Raw genomic sequence first — 19,280 nt, 5'->3', positions numbered from 1 at the left:
CTAGTTCAGTTCTCGGGAGGATAGCTCAGTGGCAACGTGCTCGCCTTAGAAGCAAGACGACATGGAGCAACACAGGTTCGATCCCCGGATCCGCGCTTAGACACCTCTGGGTATTAAGCACGTTATAAATAACCTATCATATCATATCGCTTTCGGAAGGGATGAATTTCAAGACCTTTCAGGTACCATACAATTTCAATCTGTAGACACAGGACAATAGGAAAAAGATATTTTGTTGGGCATAACCTGAAGGATAGGGTAATCACACCAAAAACGAATACAAAAACAACCTTTGTACACAATAAATAGATGGGGGGTTGGGTTAGGGTATACAAAAGGGTGGGGGGATGTTGGCGTTATGGGGGTCTCCCCAGTGGTAGAATATCACAGCCATAATAGAGGTGAAAGAATGGCTTGCATTTGTAATGTTATGATGCTGGATAGATGGCAAGGTTTAAACTACATAAGTCCCGAGTTGAGCATTTATAATGAGGTTATGGGGGTTCCCATGGAGGAAAAGTAATCAAGAAAACGGAAAGATCTATGGTCATAAATGCCAAAACCACATTAGGAAGCATTCGAGCAAAGGCAACTGCAACCCATGCCGAGCTCAACATCTTTGAGCAGGGGAGTTGCTAGGTCTGGAAAGGACCGGGGGCTAAGCTAATGTCAGAACTGTTGGGACTGGGGGCTAGCTAGTCTTTTGGCTGTAGCTCCTGAGATTCTATCCGGGGCTACAACCAAAAGATCAGGGGCTATAGCCCCCTTAGCCCCCCCCTAGCAACGCCCCTGTCTGTGAGGCTGTTCACGAGTGACATAGTGTTGATGCCTTACTTTCTCATGCTGAGATGGGCTCTGTTGGTACGGATTTTGAGTAACAATATAAATCACAGCACATCGATGTCTTGTGCATGGAGTGTGCAACTGCATGGACCTGGTTTGTCTTGCTGACATCCTGGCCTGTGCTCGCCTGCAGTGATAACTGCCACGAGCCTTGCAGGGCCACGCCGTCTGTGATGTTTATGCTATCCCAGCTTGATGATGCGACCAGGCGTGTGTGTGTATGTGTGCATGCAGGTGTGCATGCACAGACACCAGGACCGATGATGCAATGCATGGAGGCATGCATGTAGATGCCACCGAGTGGGATATTGTGGTTGTTGGGTTATGCAAGCAGCCACGCAAACTAAGCACCATCACAGGGAGGGTTATTCCCCGTGTCATTGTATCTCTATCCCTGGGCAACAATGGGGCAGATGTTATAAACCGCCTGAGCTCGGGACAGGTCAGCGGGAAACAGGGAAATCCACTGAGAGTTATGTCCTGCCATCGCTGGGCCCACACCACATCACTTGCCAGCACTACCTGTATTCATGATGCACATATGAGCAGGCCACCCTCCAAAGGAATCTCCAAAATAGAAATCTCCTTTTAGGGAACTGAATGCCTCCTTACCGGTCCCTCCCATTGTACCTTCCTTCTGGACGCCTGTTCTATGGTGACTTTATGGTCCTATTCTCACATATAATGATGTTCCTTTGTGCCAGCCTCCCCGCCGCCCCACTTGAGTGGGCCCTGCACGCTGCATTCAACAAAGTGCTCCACAACCTTGTCTGATCACTCCAAGGGGTCGGTGGGAGGAGCAGCTGAGAATATCAGCCACTCCAGAAACTTTTTCAGTGACGATGATCTTGTAAAAATCGTAATGATTATACACAAGTAAATAAAAAAAATAAAAGATAAATATCTCTCTCTCTCTCTCTCTCTCTCTCTCTCTCTCTCTCTCTCTCTCTCTCTCTCTCCTTCCCCCCTATCCCCTAGAATCAATAAGGTAGACTATTACACCTTCATCTCACATAGCACACGTTTCCGCCGTGCATCCCTAATGAAGCAGACATCACACAGGAACTCATAAACGGCTTTTTATAAAGGTTTAGGGTCACGTCCTTGGAGATGCTAAAATGCCTAGTTAACCTTTGTTAAAAAACATATTGTTTTGTTTTCTCGGGATTGCAAAATGTTTAACAAATTCCTTCAAGTTATGGTCATTTAAACTGGCCTGTGCTTTATTTTGACTGGCAACATACCTGAAACCAAAGGGCTTTACCAAAAACAGGCTTTCCTGCAGCATTCTTTAGGTAGCGGGCCACCACCATGCCTATACTTCCTGTGGTCATCCAGGCAATCAGCATGAGGGAACCTGTCCAGAAAGAGAGCTTTCATGAAATACATGTACTGTACGGGTCAGAAAGACATTCGTGCACCGCTTCGTCACATTTCAGAACATCCATAGCTGTAGAACAGTGCAATCGAAGAATAATACACACAAAATAACATGTTTATAGTTATTTTTGCATTTCTCTTGATTGCAATTTCAATGATGATGCCACATGCCACGTACCTGAGTGGAAGCATTGCCAACACAGTACAGATCGCTCTGAGGAAGTATTGATCACTGTTTTCAAATCATAACGTGTTGCTTTCGGAAGCTCGTGCCTTTCACAAACAGAACACACGCAATGGCAAAGCCAACAGCTGTGACATTTGTAGATGTTTATTGCATTTCACATTTCGCATGATGGCAAGAAAATGACAGTACAGATATGACAGTACAAAAATGACACCATGGGAGTGAAGGAAGGGTAGTGCTGGTGGGTGAGTTAAGAACTGTGGGGGGAATAATGAGAGATAAATGCAAACATGAGGAAGAATACATATATCTAGGAGATAAAAGGTAGGCCAAAAACAGTACACAGGAACATTGTACAACATTTGACTGAAGGAGGATCTGTGCAAATGGGAGGAAGGAGTGACAGGGCAAAGGGGGGCCGAAGCAATTGTACAAGGGGGGCTGATGGACTGCACAAAGGTGGGTGGAGAGACAGCACTACAGGGGCAAGGAGTGATAGCACAAGGGGAAAGGTGCGGCAGCGCTAGGGGAGAAGAGACAGCAAAAGGGGAAAGAGTGACCTCACAAAGAAGGGACGGCACAAGGAGGAGGCGTGACAGCGCAAAGGGGAAGGAGGGACAGCACAAGAGGAAAGGAGAGACAGTTACAAGGGGGAGACGGGACAGCACAAGGGGGAGGAAGGACAGTAAAAGGGGAAGGGACAGCACAAGTGGGGAGGAGGGACAGAGCCAAGGATGAGGAGGGAAAATACATGGGAGAGGGAAAGTGCAGTGGGGGCAACGCAAATGAGGGAGGAGGTCCAGAGCAAGGGGGAGAGAAGAGTCCAGAGAACGGGAGGGGAAAGGAGCAGCACATGGGAGTGAGGAAGGGCCACACAAGAGTGGGAGGAGGGACAGTGCAGAAAGGGAGGAGTAACAGTGCAAGAGAGGGAGGACAGACAGTGCTAGGGAGGGATGGGGACAGTGCACGGGGGAAGAAGCAATATTGCAAGGGGAAAGAAGTGACAGCGTAAGGGGGAAGGTGCAACAGCACAAAGGGGAAGGAATGACAGTGCAAGGTAGACGGAGCAGCAGTGCAAGGAGTGTGGAGGACGGACAGTGTAAGCAGGGGGACATTACAAAGGGCAGGAGTGACAATGCAGGGGGCTGACAGTGCAAGTGGGAGGAGCAACTGCGCATGGTGGGAGGAGCATTAGCTCACATTGAGATGGAGTACCAGTTCAAGTGATAAGGAGGGAGACAGCACAAGGGGGTGGCGGGACAGTGCATGGTGTGAGGAGGGGCACCAAAAGGGCAGAAGGATGGACGGCATAAGGGGGAGGGACAGCACAAGTGTGGAGAAGAGACAGCGCAAGGGGGAGGAGAGAAAGCACAAGAGGGAGGAGGTAAAGCAGCAGGGAAACTGCACAAAGGGGGATGAGGGCGAGCTCAAGGGAGTAAGGAGTGACAGTGCAAGTGAGGGAAGAGGGACAGTGCAAGGAAGGGGGGAGGGACAGCATAAGTAAGGGATAAGGGCAGCGCAAGGGGGGAAAAGTAGCAATAGCGCCAGGTGGTAAGAAGCAACAGTGCAAGGCGGAGGAGCAGCAGCGGAAGGGGGAGGAGCATCAGCACAAGGGAAAGGAGCGACAATGGAAGGGGTGGGTAGGGGCAGTGTATGTGAGGGAGAAAGGATAGCACAAGGGGTATTATTGGACATCGCAGGGGAGGAGGAGGACAGCAAAAGGGGGGATGAGTGACCGCGCAGGTGGGTGGCAGTACAAGTGGGAGGTACAACAGTGCAAGGGGGAGGAGCCACAGCACAAGTGGGGAGGAGCTACAGCACAAGTGGGGAAGGAGCAACGGGGCAAGGCGGAAGGCAGGACAGCACAAGGGGGAGGAGGGGCAGCGTAAGGGGAAGGAGGGTAAGCCCAAGGGTGGAAGAGGGAAGGTACAAGGGGGATGAGGAAAAACACAAGGCGTAGGAGGGACAGCACAAAATCTATTGGTTACTTGTGTAATTGCAGCATTTGGTCATAGTTTTCCTACATTGTAGTTTTGATCTCAATGTGATTTAATACAAGAATGATATGATATGATATGATATGATATGATATTATATTATATGATACGATATGACATTTATAACGCACCTATACACAAAGCGAGGCAAGGGAGGGGGAACAGAGGGAAGACAGACAATGATCTTACTAGGCCAGGTGTCATTCAGATCGCGCAAGGGAAGGGGGGAAAGAAAAGTGCGGGAGCAGGGGAAAGTGCAGTACATGGAATAATAATAACATACAATAAATAAAGAATAGCCAGCTGGTAGCAAGTGCAGAGTGAATGCATACATAAGTGCTGGTTAGGGGACTGTTGGGATACAGAAAACAGTGCCCACGTGCCGGGGTTGCCAGGAAAGCATCGCAAGCGTGCAACTGGCAGGGCTTGGGCCCGAGATCAGATGGATGGACAGGTAATCCGTCTCAGTATCAGCCATGACTTTAGCAGGGGAGAGGGGGAGAGAAAGCAAAAGCAAAGAGGAAGGTTTTTAGGTGCTTCTGGAACCGAAGATGGTGTTCCTCAAGTTTCAGGGAGGCGAGGAGGCTGTTCCAGAGGGAGGCCCCAGCCGAAGAGAGAGATCTACCGCCAACTCATTGCTTGGAGAAGCGACTGACCCTGAGGGAGTTGGAGACAGATGAGCAAAGAGCTTGAGAGGGAAGATATTTAGGAAGAGACAGTTGAAGGTATTGAAGCCCCAGTCCTTGTATTGAGGCCCTAGACCCCCGAAGAACACCTGTATGTTGTCAGTGGAACTGAACCTTTCCAATGAACTACAACCTGCAGATGTTCTTATAACTTATTTTTATTGGAGAGGTGCAGAACCACTGACAACATACACATGTCCTCATACAAAATCATATTGACATTGGAAAGATGCAGTACCACTGACACATACAGATATCCTCTTATAAAATCATATTAAGATTTCTTATGAGGAAATCTGTATGTTGTCAGTACCGCACCTCTCCAATGAACTACAATTTACAGATGTCCTCACAAATGATTTCATTGGTGAGATGCAGTACCACTGACAACATGCATATGCCTTCATACATAATCTCTAAGATTTCTTGAGAGGACCTCTGTATGTTGTCAGTGGTACTGTGTCTCTTCCAAAAATAATCCCTTGTATGGTAACAGTATCCAGAAAGGAAAACCTACATGTAGCCCAACAGGTTGGAAAACAGCCCAAATATAGCCCAACTCTCTCTGGCTGCAAAAAGAACGATCAGTGTGCCACCCCAGCTTTGAAAGTGACACAGCCACATGAAACGGTACAGAACTCCTGATTGAGAGAACATTATTTAAACAAGCCACTGTTGGATTACTTTGGTGTATTGGAACAAGAAATAACATTTAGTGTGTCAGCAGATTGTGCCACAACATTGTCAATTGTTATGGCAACCAATAAGTCGGCTTTTTGGCCTCACTTAACTCTCCGTCTTCCCTGTAGCAATGCTGTTGGAGATATGTTGGTGGCTATGCCATTAAAATGCACCAAAAGAAAAAAATAAATAAAAAGTTTTACGTTGAGAGCAATGGGAAACTGTAGCACAGTGCAACTGTTTAGGATGTACTCTGGGAAAGGAAAGGGGTTGTCCAGACCATGCAGCTATAATTGAAACTGGCACCTCTTCTTGTGATCCAAGGGAAGGCCCTTGAATAGTCTTGGAAAGGGAGACCGTACATAGGCTTTATACAAGCCCCAAAGGCACACAGGCTCAGCCACGGGGTATCACCCTGAACCATGAGTGGGAATGCATAGGCTCAGAAGTATCTGGGCCCAGCCTCGGGGTGAGGTGGAGCACAGGTTTGGGAAGGGTGTAGGGCAAACAGTTAGGATGGAAAGTGCACAGTATCTGAGGGGTCTTGGTACGGTGTCAGGAGGGGGGCAGCATAGAGAAACTGAAAGGGGCAGAGCACACAGAACTATGAATGGAAGTGCTCAGGCTTAGAAGGGGCACAGCATAGGTTCAGAAAAGAGCGCATCAGATGCTGAGGGAAGTGGTAGCACTCAAACCCAGGAGTGGAAATGTACAGTCCAAGATAGGGCTTGGCACTGTTCTTGGAGTCGGTAGCACATGATTAAGGGGGTAACACACAGAACCAGGAGGAGAGGTGCACATTCTCAGAGAGGGCTGGACACAGTCTGAGGAGGGAGCAGCAATACCCATGCTCAGAAATGGGGTAACACACAGATCCAGGAGCAGATGTGCACAGGCTCAGAGGGGGCTGAGCACAATCTGAGAAGAGGCAGCACACAGGATCAGAAATGGGGGAGCACACATAATCTGTAGTCAGAGTGTACAGGCTCAGATGGGCCTGGACACAGCTTCAAGATTGGACACAGCTGCAAGATAGGGGCAGCACACAGGTTCAGAATGGAGGTTACACACAGAATCAGGAGCAAAGTGCATATACTCAGAGAAGGCTGGGCATAGCTGTTCCCTTCTCTCTTCTCTCTTGAGTTTTCTGGCACTGTCCAGTGCTGGCCTCAGTCCTGCATCTCTGATTGTATCTATTCTGTCTCCTGGGCTGGCAAATCTTCTCCCATTCTCCATCTCCATCATGGAGTTCCTCAAGGCTCTCCTCTTGGGCCCGCTCCTGTTCTCTCACAACACCTGTCCCTGTGCAGCTTTAATTTCATCCTTTAATTTGTTTCACCATCTATATGCTGATGAGACCCAGCTTTTTCATTTTCTGCATTCTCTTGCTCTATGCATGCTACCATGTCCTCGTATCTTCTGGCTATCCAGTCCTGCATGCCTGACAATTACATCGTTCTTAATTCATCCAAGACTGATGTCCTTTTCTTTTCTGCCGCAATCATCCCTGCTCCTTTTCCCTCTGCTTCAATCTCCTTTCCTCCCTCTTTGCTTTCCATCTCTCCCTCTGCCCGAAATGTAGGTCACTACCTTGATTCCTCCCTCTCTTTCTCCACTGACATCTCATCTCTCTCTCGCTCTTGTAGGCATCTGTTTAACATCCACAAAGCCCAGCCTTTTCTCACTTACCATGCCTCTAAATTGATAATCTCCTGCCTTATTTTCTCTCGTCTTTTCTGTTTCTCATCTCTCTCCTCTTTGCTCTTCTTATCTCTCGCGTAAGCCCCCTAAAATCTATCTATAACTATTAGGTCCAGCTTCTTTTCTCTCTTTCCCCACTAGATTCCATCTCTCCAGCTCTGATTGAACTTTAATGGCTCCCTTTCAGCTCTCGGCTCAAGCTCAATTTCCTATGTCTTGCCTTTAAGTCTCTCCCTAATCTTGATCCCATTATCTTTCTTCCTTCATCTCATTTCATTTCCCTGCTCAATCTCTATGCTCCCAATACCAACTCTGTCTGTCTGTAGCCTGCCCTCCCTGTGCCCAGACTGACTTTTCGATCCTTCTCTCTCTTGGTCCTTGTACACCAGAAAGCGCTCCCTCTTTCCGGTCGCTATCTTTACTCTTATTCTCTCTTCCATTCCTGCCAAAAAACTCAACGGCTTTCCCTGTAATTTTTTGTTTCAGTAAGACAAAAAGGTCCATGGGTAGGACCCTCCTGTGCCATTTTATCATTTAATGTGTACCGTCTATGATATTTGGTATAAAGTGCTCCATAAATTCAAATACAATACAAAATACAAATGCAATGCATGGGGCTGTGGACCGGTTGCGTAATACTATATTACTAACACTTATTCATGTATAATGAGTGACTATGGTACAATGAAGTTTAATGATGCAAAATATAAAAAGAAATCATGTGATAAGATCCTCTTTGAGAGGAGTACATATCAGGCACATAACAGCAGCATGCAAGGTAAAATGCATGTGTGGGCAAAGATGTCAGGCAACGCCTTCTTCACTGGAATGCCGCTGCTTAACCGCAAAACCTGCACCTTTATGTTATAATATAAAGTCCATTACATTTTTGGTGGCGTAGTGAAGCCCAAATGACGCACATTAAATAATATTTTGACTACTAGCATGGAACAAAGTACATTAATCGGGTGGTGAGTTGGTTATATTGCTGTAGAATAAACAGTGCAAATAAAGATATATTAGTTGAATAATTAAACCTCAACATACAAGAGCCGATGTTTGCTTTCAAACTTTGTTGTGGAAACCAATGACGTGACATGTAAATAAGAGAAGCCAGACGGTGAGCAATGCGGTTGAATAATTGATTGTCCTGATAATTATGATACAGACACAATGCAAATATCTGTGGCTGGCTAAACAAGCCACTAATTCACTTACAGACAAAGACAAAGACGTGTTCCGTTGCATTGTTAATTTCTCATGGGCTAAAGAATACTACTTCAATTCCATCCCTCAAGACAGAATCCTCCATACTATTCATAGAGAACTCTATGGGCATCATTACAAGTCCGACGGTAACCCTGCCAGTGCTACCGTACCCGCAATATTTACTGGTGCCTGGCTTGCCGAAAACACTGGGGGATTACGACCCCGGCGTTCCGGGAAGTCAGGCGCCGTTTAATTGTTAATCCCCATTCACATTTAAGTCCCATAGGACTCAATGGGAATGGGGATCACAAAAGTACTGGCACTGTTAAAAACGGTGGTGGTGCTTCTGTGAAACTCTGCGGGTGGGTTCTGTTCTGTCCGCCAGGTCTGACCCTGGGACGGGACGGCTCCCGACCGCCGAGTCGGACTATGCTGGTCCGGTAACAACAGTCCTGGAAGGATTACTGGCACCATTGCTACCGGACCGGCATGGTCATAATGAGGCCCTATGTTAACCTTTCCAGGTACACCAAAGCCTTCGTAATATTTTACCCTGCTAAATTGGGAATCTTGGCAAGTCCCAGAACATGCACAGGTGTTCAGGGGTTTGGTAAACATGTTTGATAGGGTAAGGTCCCACTCCCTTCTCTGGGGCTCACTAAGGACTCTATTCAAACCTCTGATGAGAGATATAACAAGTCTCTCTCTCAGACCATCCTTCTGTGGATGACAGCTAAGTGATACATGACAGGTCACTGCACTGTCCTTCCAATGGGTCTGACCATTACTCACTCCGGCAGAGGAGCTACCACTCCTAGTGACATTCAATAAGGTGGCACTAACTGACTTAAGTACAGGAGGGAGGGAAAGTAGGTTTGTATATATACCAAGGTCACACCTGGTTCAAATGGTGAAATATACACAAAGAGACAGGGTACGTTGTACATCTGTACAGGAGACCAAATAGTTAAAAACTGACAAGGAGGGAGGAGAGAATTAAATTCAATCCCATCAAGTCCTGATCATTAATCCATCAAATGTATTAATGAAAAACTAAAACAGACTAAAACATTGATCAAGGGATAGCACATCGTTGATTCAATCCACATAAATCAATTAATCATCTCTAAAAACTAATCACATACTCAATCGTAAAAAGATAGGTATAAACATACACACACCTACTCATGAACTTATTAAAAGTCCAAATATTGACACATACCAAAATACCACACAGCAAATAACACAATGGACCTCATTATGACCCTACCGGTCCGGTAACAACGGTGCTGATAGGCTCACTGGCACCATTTTTACCGGACCGGCAGAGTACAAGTTTGCGGGCCGTAATTTGCCATCCCAACTGACCTGGCAGTTGTAAGGGCACCGGCTAACAGACTTTGACGGAAGCACCAGCACTGTTGCACACGGTGCTGGCGCTTCCGTCCTCTCCATTCCCATTGAGTGCTATGGGACTCGCATGGGAATGGGAGTTACATTTGCCGGGGGCCTGGGTTCACAGATCGCCAGGGCTGTAATGCCCTGGTGATTCCTTAAAGCCTGGCGCCAGAAAAAAAACACAACTCTGGCGGCAGCCTGATGTTTTTACTGGCACAGCTACCGCCGGAGTTATAATGAGTCCCAATAACTCAATTGATCAAAATGTTACACATATACACTACAATAACACATATCAGACATACATTAAACATGGCAGTCATTCTCTGTGGGTTGGCACAAAGGCATATTGTGTTGTGATCAGCAACCAACAACTGTCTCGTATTGCCTCAGGTCTCCAGAATCAACGGGCTAACCAAATTAGGCTTTGTCTCTAGTACAAATGAGTCCACTCGTAAAGGTGAATTCTTGTCTCACTCCTGTCAATCTAGTGACAGACAGTGAGACCCTTGCAGTAGTTTTCTCCTGGGAACCCCATCATGGGCCAACAATAATGTATGTTAGACCACTCTGCTGGTATTCTGAAATAGGATGACCCTCCAGGGGAATGTCATACACCAACTGTAGGAGGAAGGGCCACACATCTTTGTGGAACCTCCAACCACCTAAGGTTTTCTGTGATGGCCTCTGTGGTCTTACTTTTCAGTAACCCACCATCCTGTTGTATTCTTTGCTTTACTGGTGGGGAACCCTTCCACTGGAAGCAGGCCTTTCTCCACAGGCCTTTTAAGGATGGTTTCTTTCCTTGTTGGCCCATACTAATCTCTTCCTTGGGGGTCTCCTCTACCAGCAAGCTGGGTAGTTCAGGAGTGCTATAGGATCCAAGTCTTTCTGGTGGTCCTTCTTCTAAACCTGCTCCAAGGACACTACCAACTACCTCAATAGATGTTGTAGGTAATACAGGGGGATTATTCTCTTTCCCTTTGCCTCTTCTTCTGACTCCTTTGACCGTGGGTTTCAACTTAGGCCTAGACATTCACTTGGGCTTGGCTAAGGTAGCCTGATTCTGAGACCCAGTGCTCTGAGAGTCTGGGGAGTGTCTTCCAGGACCTAAATCTTGAAGATTGAGCTCACCTAGAACTCTTTTAGGAACAGTTCCCCTAACATTGAACAGAATGGAGGTGCGTTAAAACAAAGTCTTACAACAGCAATAGAATGTCATAAAGAAGATGTAAGAACCTATGCTGGAACGATATGAAAATACTTAATAATGACAATGTAACTGAAGCACTAATAAAAACATGTACACACTGGTCAATAACTGTAAATAAGCTGAAACGCAAGGTAGAAAGAGTACATAGAAGCTTGCTTATGAGAGGTATATATATATATATATATATATATTCAACATTTAGGACGACCATTAGAAGACAATGGAAGACAGCGTATGTCATCAACCAAGATACTTCAAAATACGAGCCCAAGATCTTGCAGTGAAAATATGATGAAGAATTTGTTTTCCCTTGCAAAATAGAGGAGTACATTGGCTTCGAACCAAGGATGCTAGATAGAGGAAAAGCACAATGCAGCCTATGAGCAGACCATGTGCAAGGACATATTTCCCAAAGATTAGAGAGAACAAGAACATTTATGAATGCCAAATATTGGACAATTAAAAGGGCATACAGTTAATATGGGATAGAGTGAGAAAGTTTCTAGAAGCCAAAAGGATCAACTTCACCCAACATAATTGAATCAAATGTTGTTTAATACACTGTTGAAATTGACAAATTCATGGGGCTGATTACAATAGTGGCGATCCGGAAACAAGGGTGCCGGTAAGCTCACCGGCACCCTTGTTTCCAGACCGCCACACTATGAGTCTACCTGCCGGAGCCATTGCACCCGACAGGTCTGAACCTGCCGGGCGCAGCAGCCAGAGTAGGCAGAAGCACTGGCCCCATTAGCAAAGGTGCCAGTGCTTCCGTGAACCCATTCCCCTGGAGTCCTATCAGACTCCACAGGAATGGGGAACAACATTTACTGGCACCTAGCTTGCCGGTCGACGGGACTTGTAATGTCCTGGTGTCACTGGCAAGCTAGTTGCCGATAAAATGTTGCGAGTTTGGCAGCAACCCGCCGGAAGCACCGCCCCATAGTCTTGTAACATGTGATGGAGAGCTCTCAAACAAAGGCTATTCATGAAGTCTGGAGCTAAGATAATTGTGTATCTACACTCCCTCAAATGTACAATGAGACAGTGCAGAATGGCAGGGTCAGACATCAAACAGAAGACACTGGCATGAGTCCTACCGATGAGAGATGGTAGACTATTTGGGAAAACAAGGGGAAATCTAACCTCTCTCCAAGCTCCTGGGTTTCGTTTCTATGTATCTGCTACTAGCAAGCCGAATGTCCAAGGTTGGATTTGGGTTACCAAACAATTCGAAAAACCTGACATGCACTTTTACATTCAATGTTGCACTGCCACATTTTTGCTATGATGAGTGTATGATGCCACATGTATAGAAGTAGCTGAGGGTGTGTCCTACAGATAAGGGGCCGCCAATGAGAAACTAATACTTATATATTCTATATGTATACATGTTCCCCTAATCCAATCCTACCTCTCGATATGTTTTATGATTAATAGGATGACATTATAGATGGCGCATCTAGCATTATATAAACTGAGTATATTCGAAAAGACATTCGATCCTGCATGAATCGATTTGATGAGTATTCATTCACCCAGCTTTACTTCATTGAGATTAAAGCAGTATTTTATCATCTCCTTGGAGTCTGGCCGGTTATTTGGTCTGAGATATTTTATTGGTAATTCCATCTAGCACACATATGCTTCAAGGTGCTAGAGCACATTTGGTAGCAGTGCGGATGGTTCAGGTCTAACCGACCTTGAGCCCAGACCTAAAAACCAGACCTAGATTCCCGGCAGCTCAACGACTCCCACCATAAGCCAGGCGAGTGCATAGTCTCATCTGATGGGCGGTGCGCAACATATCACTTGATCAACATATGGTCGAATAGGTCCTCCTATGTAGAAATTCCTGTTCAGTCCCTGCAGGTGCCCCGTGGACGAACAGCAAACTGGTTCATTGTGGGAGAGTCGATGCCAGGGGACTATAGCTAATTACCAGAGGTAAGTAGATCATTGTAGCTGGTAAAACATAAGGGGGGAGGGATTGTAATTGTGTTATGTTATAAATAAAAGAGACATACAGAGTAACTGGATTTGGGGGATTTTAAAAGGAGGAGAGATAAGGATACCTCGAATTCACAGGCTCAAGAGAATCAGAAAGGGTACACACTATAGTTCCATGTCAGAGCATTAAGTATTCCTAAGAGCAGAGCCTGTTAGAAGAGCATGTATCAAACTCCAAGAGGGGGTTATACAAAAGAGGAGAATACACCCACTAAGGCATTGGGGAAAGACGTACCTAAAGGGGAATATATATATTCCAATGTATATTTAGATATATATAAATTAGAAGTGCACATATGTAAAGGGTATAATATGAGTGTATAAAATATAACATATTTAAAATGAAAAAATGAAAAATAAAGAAAGAATAGCGCAAATAAATAAATTAATAAAACACGTTTTTTGTTTTTTTCTTTCACTTTTTGACACTTGATCAAAAGGCTAGAATTAAACAAAACCAAAATAGAAGTAATAAAGACAGTTTGAAGATACTAAAAAATCAAGAACCATTTACAAATAACTAATGGAAAGTGTAAACAAAGGCGCTGGAAACACACTGTCAAAATGTGTTTAAAAAAATAAAATAATAAACAAAGGTAGGGAAAATATTCTGATCTTCTGGAATACGAGTGGCGATTGATGGAGCCTACTCAAATGTATTAAAACAATGGGCCTCATTAGGACCCTGGCGGCCGCGGAATGAACAGTGCCGGTAAGGGACTGGCACCGTTCATTCCGGGCCGCCCTATTACGAGGTCTGAAGCGGGTCCCAATCTGGAACACCTGGTCAGACCAGGCATCCTTAGCGGGACCCGCTAGCAGACCAGGATTCTAACAACAGGCCCGTCATTAACGGAGCCGTTGTTATCATCCTCCCCATTCCCATTGAGTCCTATGGGGGCTCAAATGGGAATGGGGATGTACCAGGTCCGGGTCCCACGAAAGGGATTTACCAGACCCTCCAAGGTTGGAATGGCCCAGTAAGTCCCCTTTTGCTGGACCTGGACCTGGTACCCGGTATTGGGGTAGGCATGCCACTAAAAGCGGCATGGCTACCTCAATACTCGTATTGAGGCCCAATGTATTTAATTAATTCAGGGGTAAGAGAAAATCTTGAGTAAGTATTGACAGTCTGAATTTGTTTGTCGTAATGGAAGAAACACCTCTCACACACCTATGCAGAACACTACCAAGATATACAGCCAGGATTAAGCAGTGCCATTCAAAATGGCTTAAGGGCGCAAACAATAAGACATTATGCTCTGACCTCCAGAAGGCTCATTGTAAAATATGGTATTATGTAACCTGACAATGCAGAATAAAAGTTCCCAAAGTGTGGGAACTACCGTCCCCTGCACACTCTCAATGACCGAAACTCAGCCAAACTATTGGAACAAGAGGTCATATATATGTGTGCCAGACAATCTTAATGAAGTTGTGAATGATAAAGTATTTGTAAACAAAACAAGTTAATGTTTGAAAATCCATTAGTATTTGAAAAAGAAGAAATATTTCCAACAGATTCCTTTGTTCTTCACAGATTCTACTTTAATAGGAAACCAAATGTGTTTCGAGCTGGGGTGCTCTTCATCAGGGTTTCAGTTATGTGAGGTTTTACTGTAATTTAACAGAAAAAGTGGTGTCAATTTGACAATTTATTGTCATAATTAATGAATTTCTCATCTTTACAACTGAGATCAAAAAGAATCTTAAGCTTGATAAATCACCTTATGGGTAAAAAGCTCCAGAATTGTTCTGGTCTTGTGTGAGCCATACAGACATTGTTCAAATCTGTTCCTCAATAGTGCCCAAAATTCTACAAAGGACAAAGAAAGACTCATGTGATATCTGTACTCCTTGGTAATGTGGCTACTGGTGATAGTAAAAAGAGGGGAAAATCACTGTGTCTTAAGTTGTAATGATGATCTCCAAAGAATAGGTAACACATTGTTATGAGATTCGGTCAGCTTCAACTTGCTGTTGTGAGAGGATATCTGTAAAAAGGACAATACTAACTAAATCTGAGGGAAAGCCTTCTGGACTAGATAAAAACAGATCTTATTGTCCTATCTCTTACCCAGATACTATTCTGATGATGTTAATTGGTGCTTTCAAGATGTCTGCTTATGTTAAATTCATCACCATGCATGAATACTCCATAAGTGTATCCCGGGTCTGTCTATAGAAATAAAAATGGGCAATGTATTGAATGCAAGATTAATTCAGTTACTCTACTGTTAGGTTTCTATCTAAGCAATATAGACATGCTCTCACCATACTGTTGAAATGTGTTGAGTAGACTAAGAAGATAAGTGAAGTCCGGAATCCCCGCTGTTCTCACGTGCAACTCCTGAGTAACCCAACCTATGGACTGTGTGGGAAGATGTTGGTATATGGTAGGAGAACCCTATCCTCTTTAGTATCAGGTCTAGCTGAGGTAGGAACCAAACGGTCTCGATCTGCTGTGGACAGCTCTTCACGAAACTTATGTTGTGCTGCTAACCGCCATGTAGAAAATGACTGTCACTATAAACAGAACATGTCCGTGACATGATGACATCATCACACACGTTCCTGTGTCATACCAATACAAAGGTGATCCTCGAAATTGCGGTCCGCTTTGGAAATGCCCAAACTGTAATGAGATCTTATTGTCCTATCTCTTACCCAGATACTATTCTGATGATGTTAATTGGTGCTTTCAAGATGTCTGCTTATGTTAAATTCATCACCATGCATGAATACTCCATAAGTGTATCCCGGGTCTGTCTATAGAAATAAAAATGGGCAATGTATTGAATGCAAGATTAATTCAGTTACTCTACTGTTAGGTTTCTATCTAAGCAATATAGACATGCTCTCACCATACTGTTGAAATGTGTTGAGTAGACTAAGAAGATAAGTGAAGTCCGGAATCCCCGCTGTTCTCACGTGCAACTCCTGAGTAACCCAACATATGGACTGTGTGGGAAGATGTTGGTATATGGTAGGAGAACCCTATCCTCTTTAGTATCAGGTCTAGCTGAGGTAGGAACCAAACGGTCTCGATCTGCTGTGGACAGCTCTTCACGAAACTGATGTTGTGCTGCTAACCGCCATGTAGAAAATGGCTGTCACTATAAACAGAACATGTCCGTGACATGATGACATCATCACACACGTTCCTGTGTCATACCAATACAAAGGTGATCCTCGAAATTGCGGTCCGCTTTGGAAATGCCCAAACTGTAATGAGAAAGACACAAACATGTGTGTCTCCCAAAAGTGACCGGTTGGAAAGAATCAGTGTATGTAAAAGAAAAGCAGTATATGTTGAAGACTAAGAGAGGAGAAGAAGAGGTTTGAATGTGGAAAAAGAGGGGGTTGAGGAAGAAGATCACTGAGTGATACTGCTGAAGGGAAAGGACCGCACAAAAGACTTTTTTGTTTGTGTCATTTGACAATTGGAGTTATAAGAAATAAGATGTTAAGTGAATGCACTACATGTTGTGCCCACTGAGCCTATAGTTGATTGATCAAGCTTATGATGTTACAATGTCAACAGGCCACTTATATAGATATAGTATACATTTCAAGTGTAACGTGACATAGTATGGACCAACTCACTGTAGATATGGCTGTAGTGACAACTACCCTTCTAAATAGACAGAGTTTCTATTGTCTCTCATCTTGATCTTGCAATTTAATAGTGGAAGAGTCTGTTAAAGATCTGCATAACTTTTTGAAATGGTCTGTTGGAGAGCCCAGGAACTTTAGTTGGAAGCTGCACCCTGTGAAAGAGCCTGGGAACTATAGTAGGTGGCTGAATGATATGGCAGACCTTAAGGGGTGGCTGCACCCTGTGAAAAAACATAGAAGTTTAAAGGTGGGGCGAAACCCTGTGTGAGAACCAGAGAACCTTGAGGGTGGATGTACACTGAGGGTGTACCTGAGAACCTTAAGGGATGGCTACACCCATGAGACAACCAGAGAATCTTTGAGAACCTTACAGAGGTGCTGCACCTCATTGGAGATGCTGACAACCTGAAATTGGGGGCTGCACATATTCAAATAGCCCAAGAACAATGGTGGGCAATGTCACTCTCTGGTACAAAATGACATCTTCTGATAAGAAGTTTGTAATCAGGATTCAAAACCATTATAGTGAATGCAACCGTATGTAAGACAACAACTGGTCATGCCTCTTAGTCCTATTCATTGGCATTACAGCTATTCAATTCCAAACCACATGCACTACACAAAAATCAAACACTTCACTTTTCAGCGTCTGACATTTTTCAGATGACAAATCATTATCCTAATGCGAGCTGCTTTGGTTATGATATGTTGTGTTATCTTGAAACTCTGACACAAGTTAGCCATGTTTTTGGTTAAATACTTTTTTTGAAAATAAGAGGGTTGGGAAACAGCTTCTCTGACACTGCTTTAAGAAAAATGTCCCTGCCTAAACCAAAACTAAGGATCTGTCTGAGTCAGGATGTCAAAACCAGTACTGTCCCATGTCCTGAAGTTCTATTCTGACCCTCAGAATAAAACTAACCTCTAAGGTGAAATGGGAAATATCTTTAACCTTGGAATGCTTAGAAAAGTGTTCACAAAAGAAAGTAAATGGCTTCAACACAAAAGTTCTTCCTAGATAGAGATCCTTGTTCCAGAGGGTGGTTCCCTTCCCCTGGATTCCTCTTGGTTCTCCGAAGTTTCACATACAAAAGTTATTTGTGCCTTTCTAGGCTCACACCAATCGACATGCAAACGTATTTGACTCTGCAATTATATTTCAAGCACAATTGATATGCTTTGTTTTCTCCTCTCCTGGTACACATACCTCTTTTTTAGTCCTGGTATTCCCTCTCAGGATCTCTTTATATCATACATATATTTTTTCCTGGTATACTCTCCTGCCAGGGCTTCTTGTATACACACACTCGTGATTGCCTAGTACACTCCTCTGTCAGAATATCTGCTGTTCACGCATGTGTAATTGCCTGGTATACTTTCCTGCCAGGACCTCTCATATTCACATGGGGCTTCTACCCTATTCCCCAAAGTTGCATATACACTTTGTTAGTTAATCTGTCCTATGAACATACTATCCGGTTTGGGTTTTCCCCATATGTGCATAACATATGTCCTTTTGCTTGAAAGGGGTTGGTTTGTTGCATAATCCCCCTTTTTACATCAAGTTCATTCTCTCTTTCTTGGTTATTTGTGTATTAACCACTTTCACTCGGCATTGCCACTGACATGCCCAGGGTCCCCACTGCCTTAGGGTGGTCTCACTGGCTCTTGGCATTTTTCATTTCCCGCCTTCAACCTGAGAAATGTCTCTGTCTGCTTTCTTCATGCGACCACCTCTCTTGATTCATTCTGCTCTTGTGGCTTCCACTTCTCATATCTACTTCTCTCCGGTCTCCGGTAAGTAAAGCACTGGTCTCTGTCACCTGTGAATGCCCAGGAGTTTCTCACCGGCTCCTGGTGTTACCTTAGAGTGTCCTCTCATGCAGCCTATTTCCTCCTCGTGGGTAACTGGCTCCACCGCGCCGGTAACTTCTTTTCAATTTCTTCACCTTTACAGAGAGACGCGGCTCTCTCACACCAGAAGCAGACTTAGATTCCCTGCTTCAGTTACCTTTAAAAGTTCCCAGGCACAGGTGTTTGTGATCAACCACCTGAGCACTCGTTGGGCTTGTAGCTTCTCTCGCTCTGTACTGCTCGATTCCTCTTCTTTGTCCCAGGGTTTTGGTCATTTTGGGAGATGAAGTTCACTTTTGAGAATGGCTTTGTACAACTTAAGGAAACATTCCAGTAGTCTTAAATGGGTAATGAGTTCACAGTGATTGATAAGTAGAATTGAATAGGGTGATTTCTCTATTCGTCGTGGAAGAAGGACTGGATGTATCACAATGAGCCATGATGATGTTGGATATTGGAGGGATATTTTTAAGAGAAAATGGCGGATAGCATGTCTCACCCGA

At 44.6% G+C, this 19,280-nt stretch overlaps 1 protein-coding gene across 1 annotated transcript in view; it reads right to left on the bottom strand.

Annotated features, from left to right (window-relative positions):
• The window catches only part of LOC138540371 (putative ferric-chelate reductase 1), a 1,004,090-nt gene that overhangs the window by 414,689 nt on the left and 570,121 nt on the right, over window positions 1-19,280 (bottom strand). The window contains exon 10 of the mRNA XM_069641679.1: window positions 2,088-2,200. Coding sequence (XP_069497780.1) covers window positions 2,088-2,200 — 113 coding nt within the window. The remainder of the gene's footprint in view (window positions 1-2,087; window positions 2,201-19,280) is intronic.

The sequence above is a fragment of the Ambystoma mexicanum genome, chromosome 1q (genome assembly GCF_040938575.1).
Source record: "Ambystoma mexicanum isolate Mex_15411 chromosome 1q, UKY_AmexF1_1, whole genome shotgun sequence".
NCBI classification, from domain to species: domain Eukaryota; kingdom Metazoa; phylum Chordata; class Amphibia; order Caudata; family Ambystomatidae; genus Ambystoma; species Ambystoma mexicanum.
This window is presented reverse-complemented; position numbering and strand designations above follow the sequence as displayed.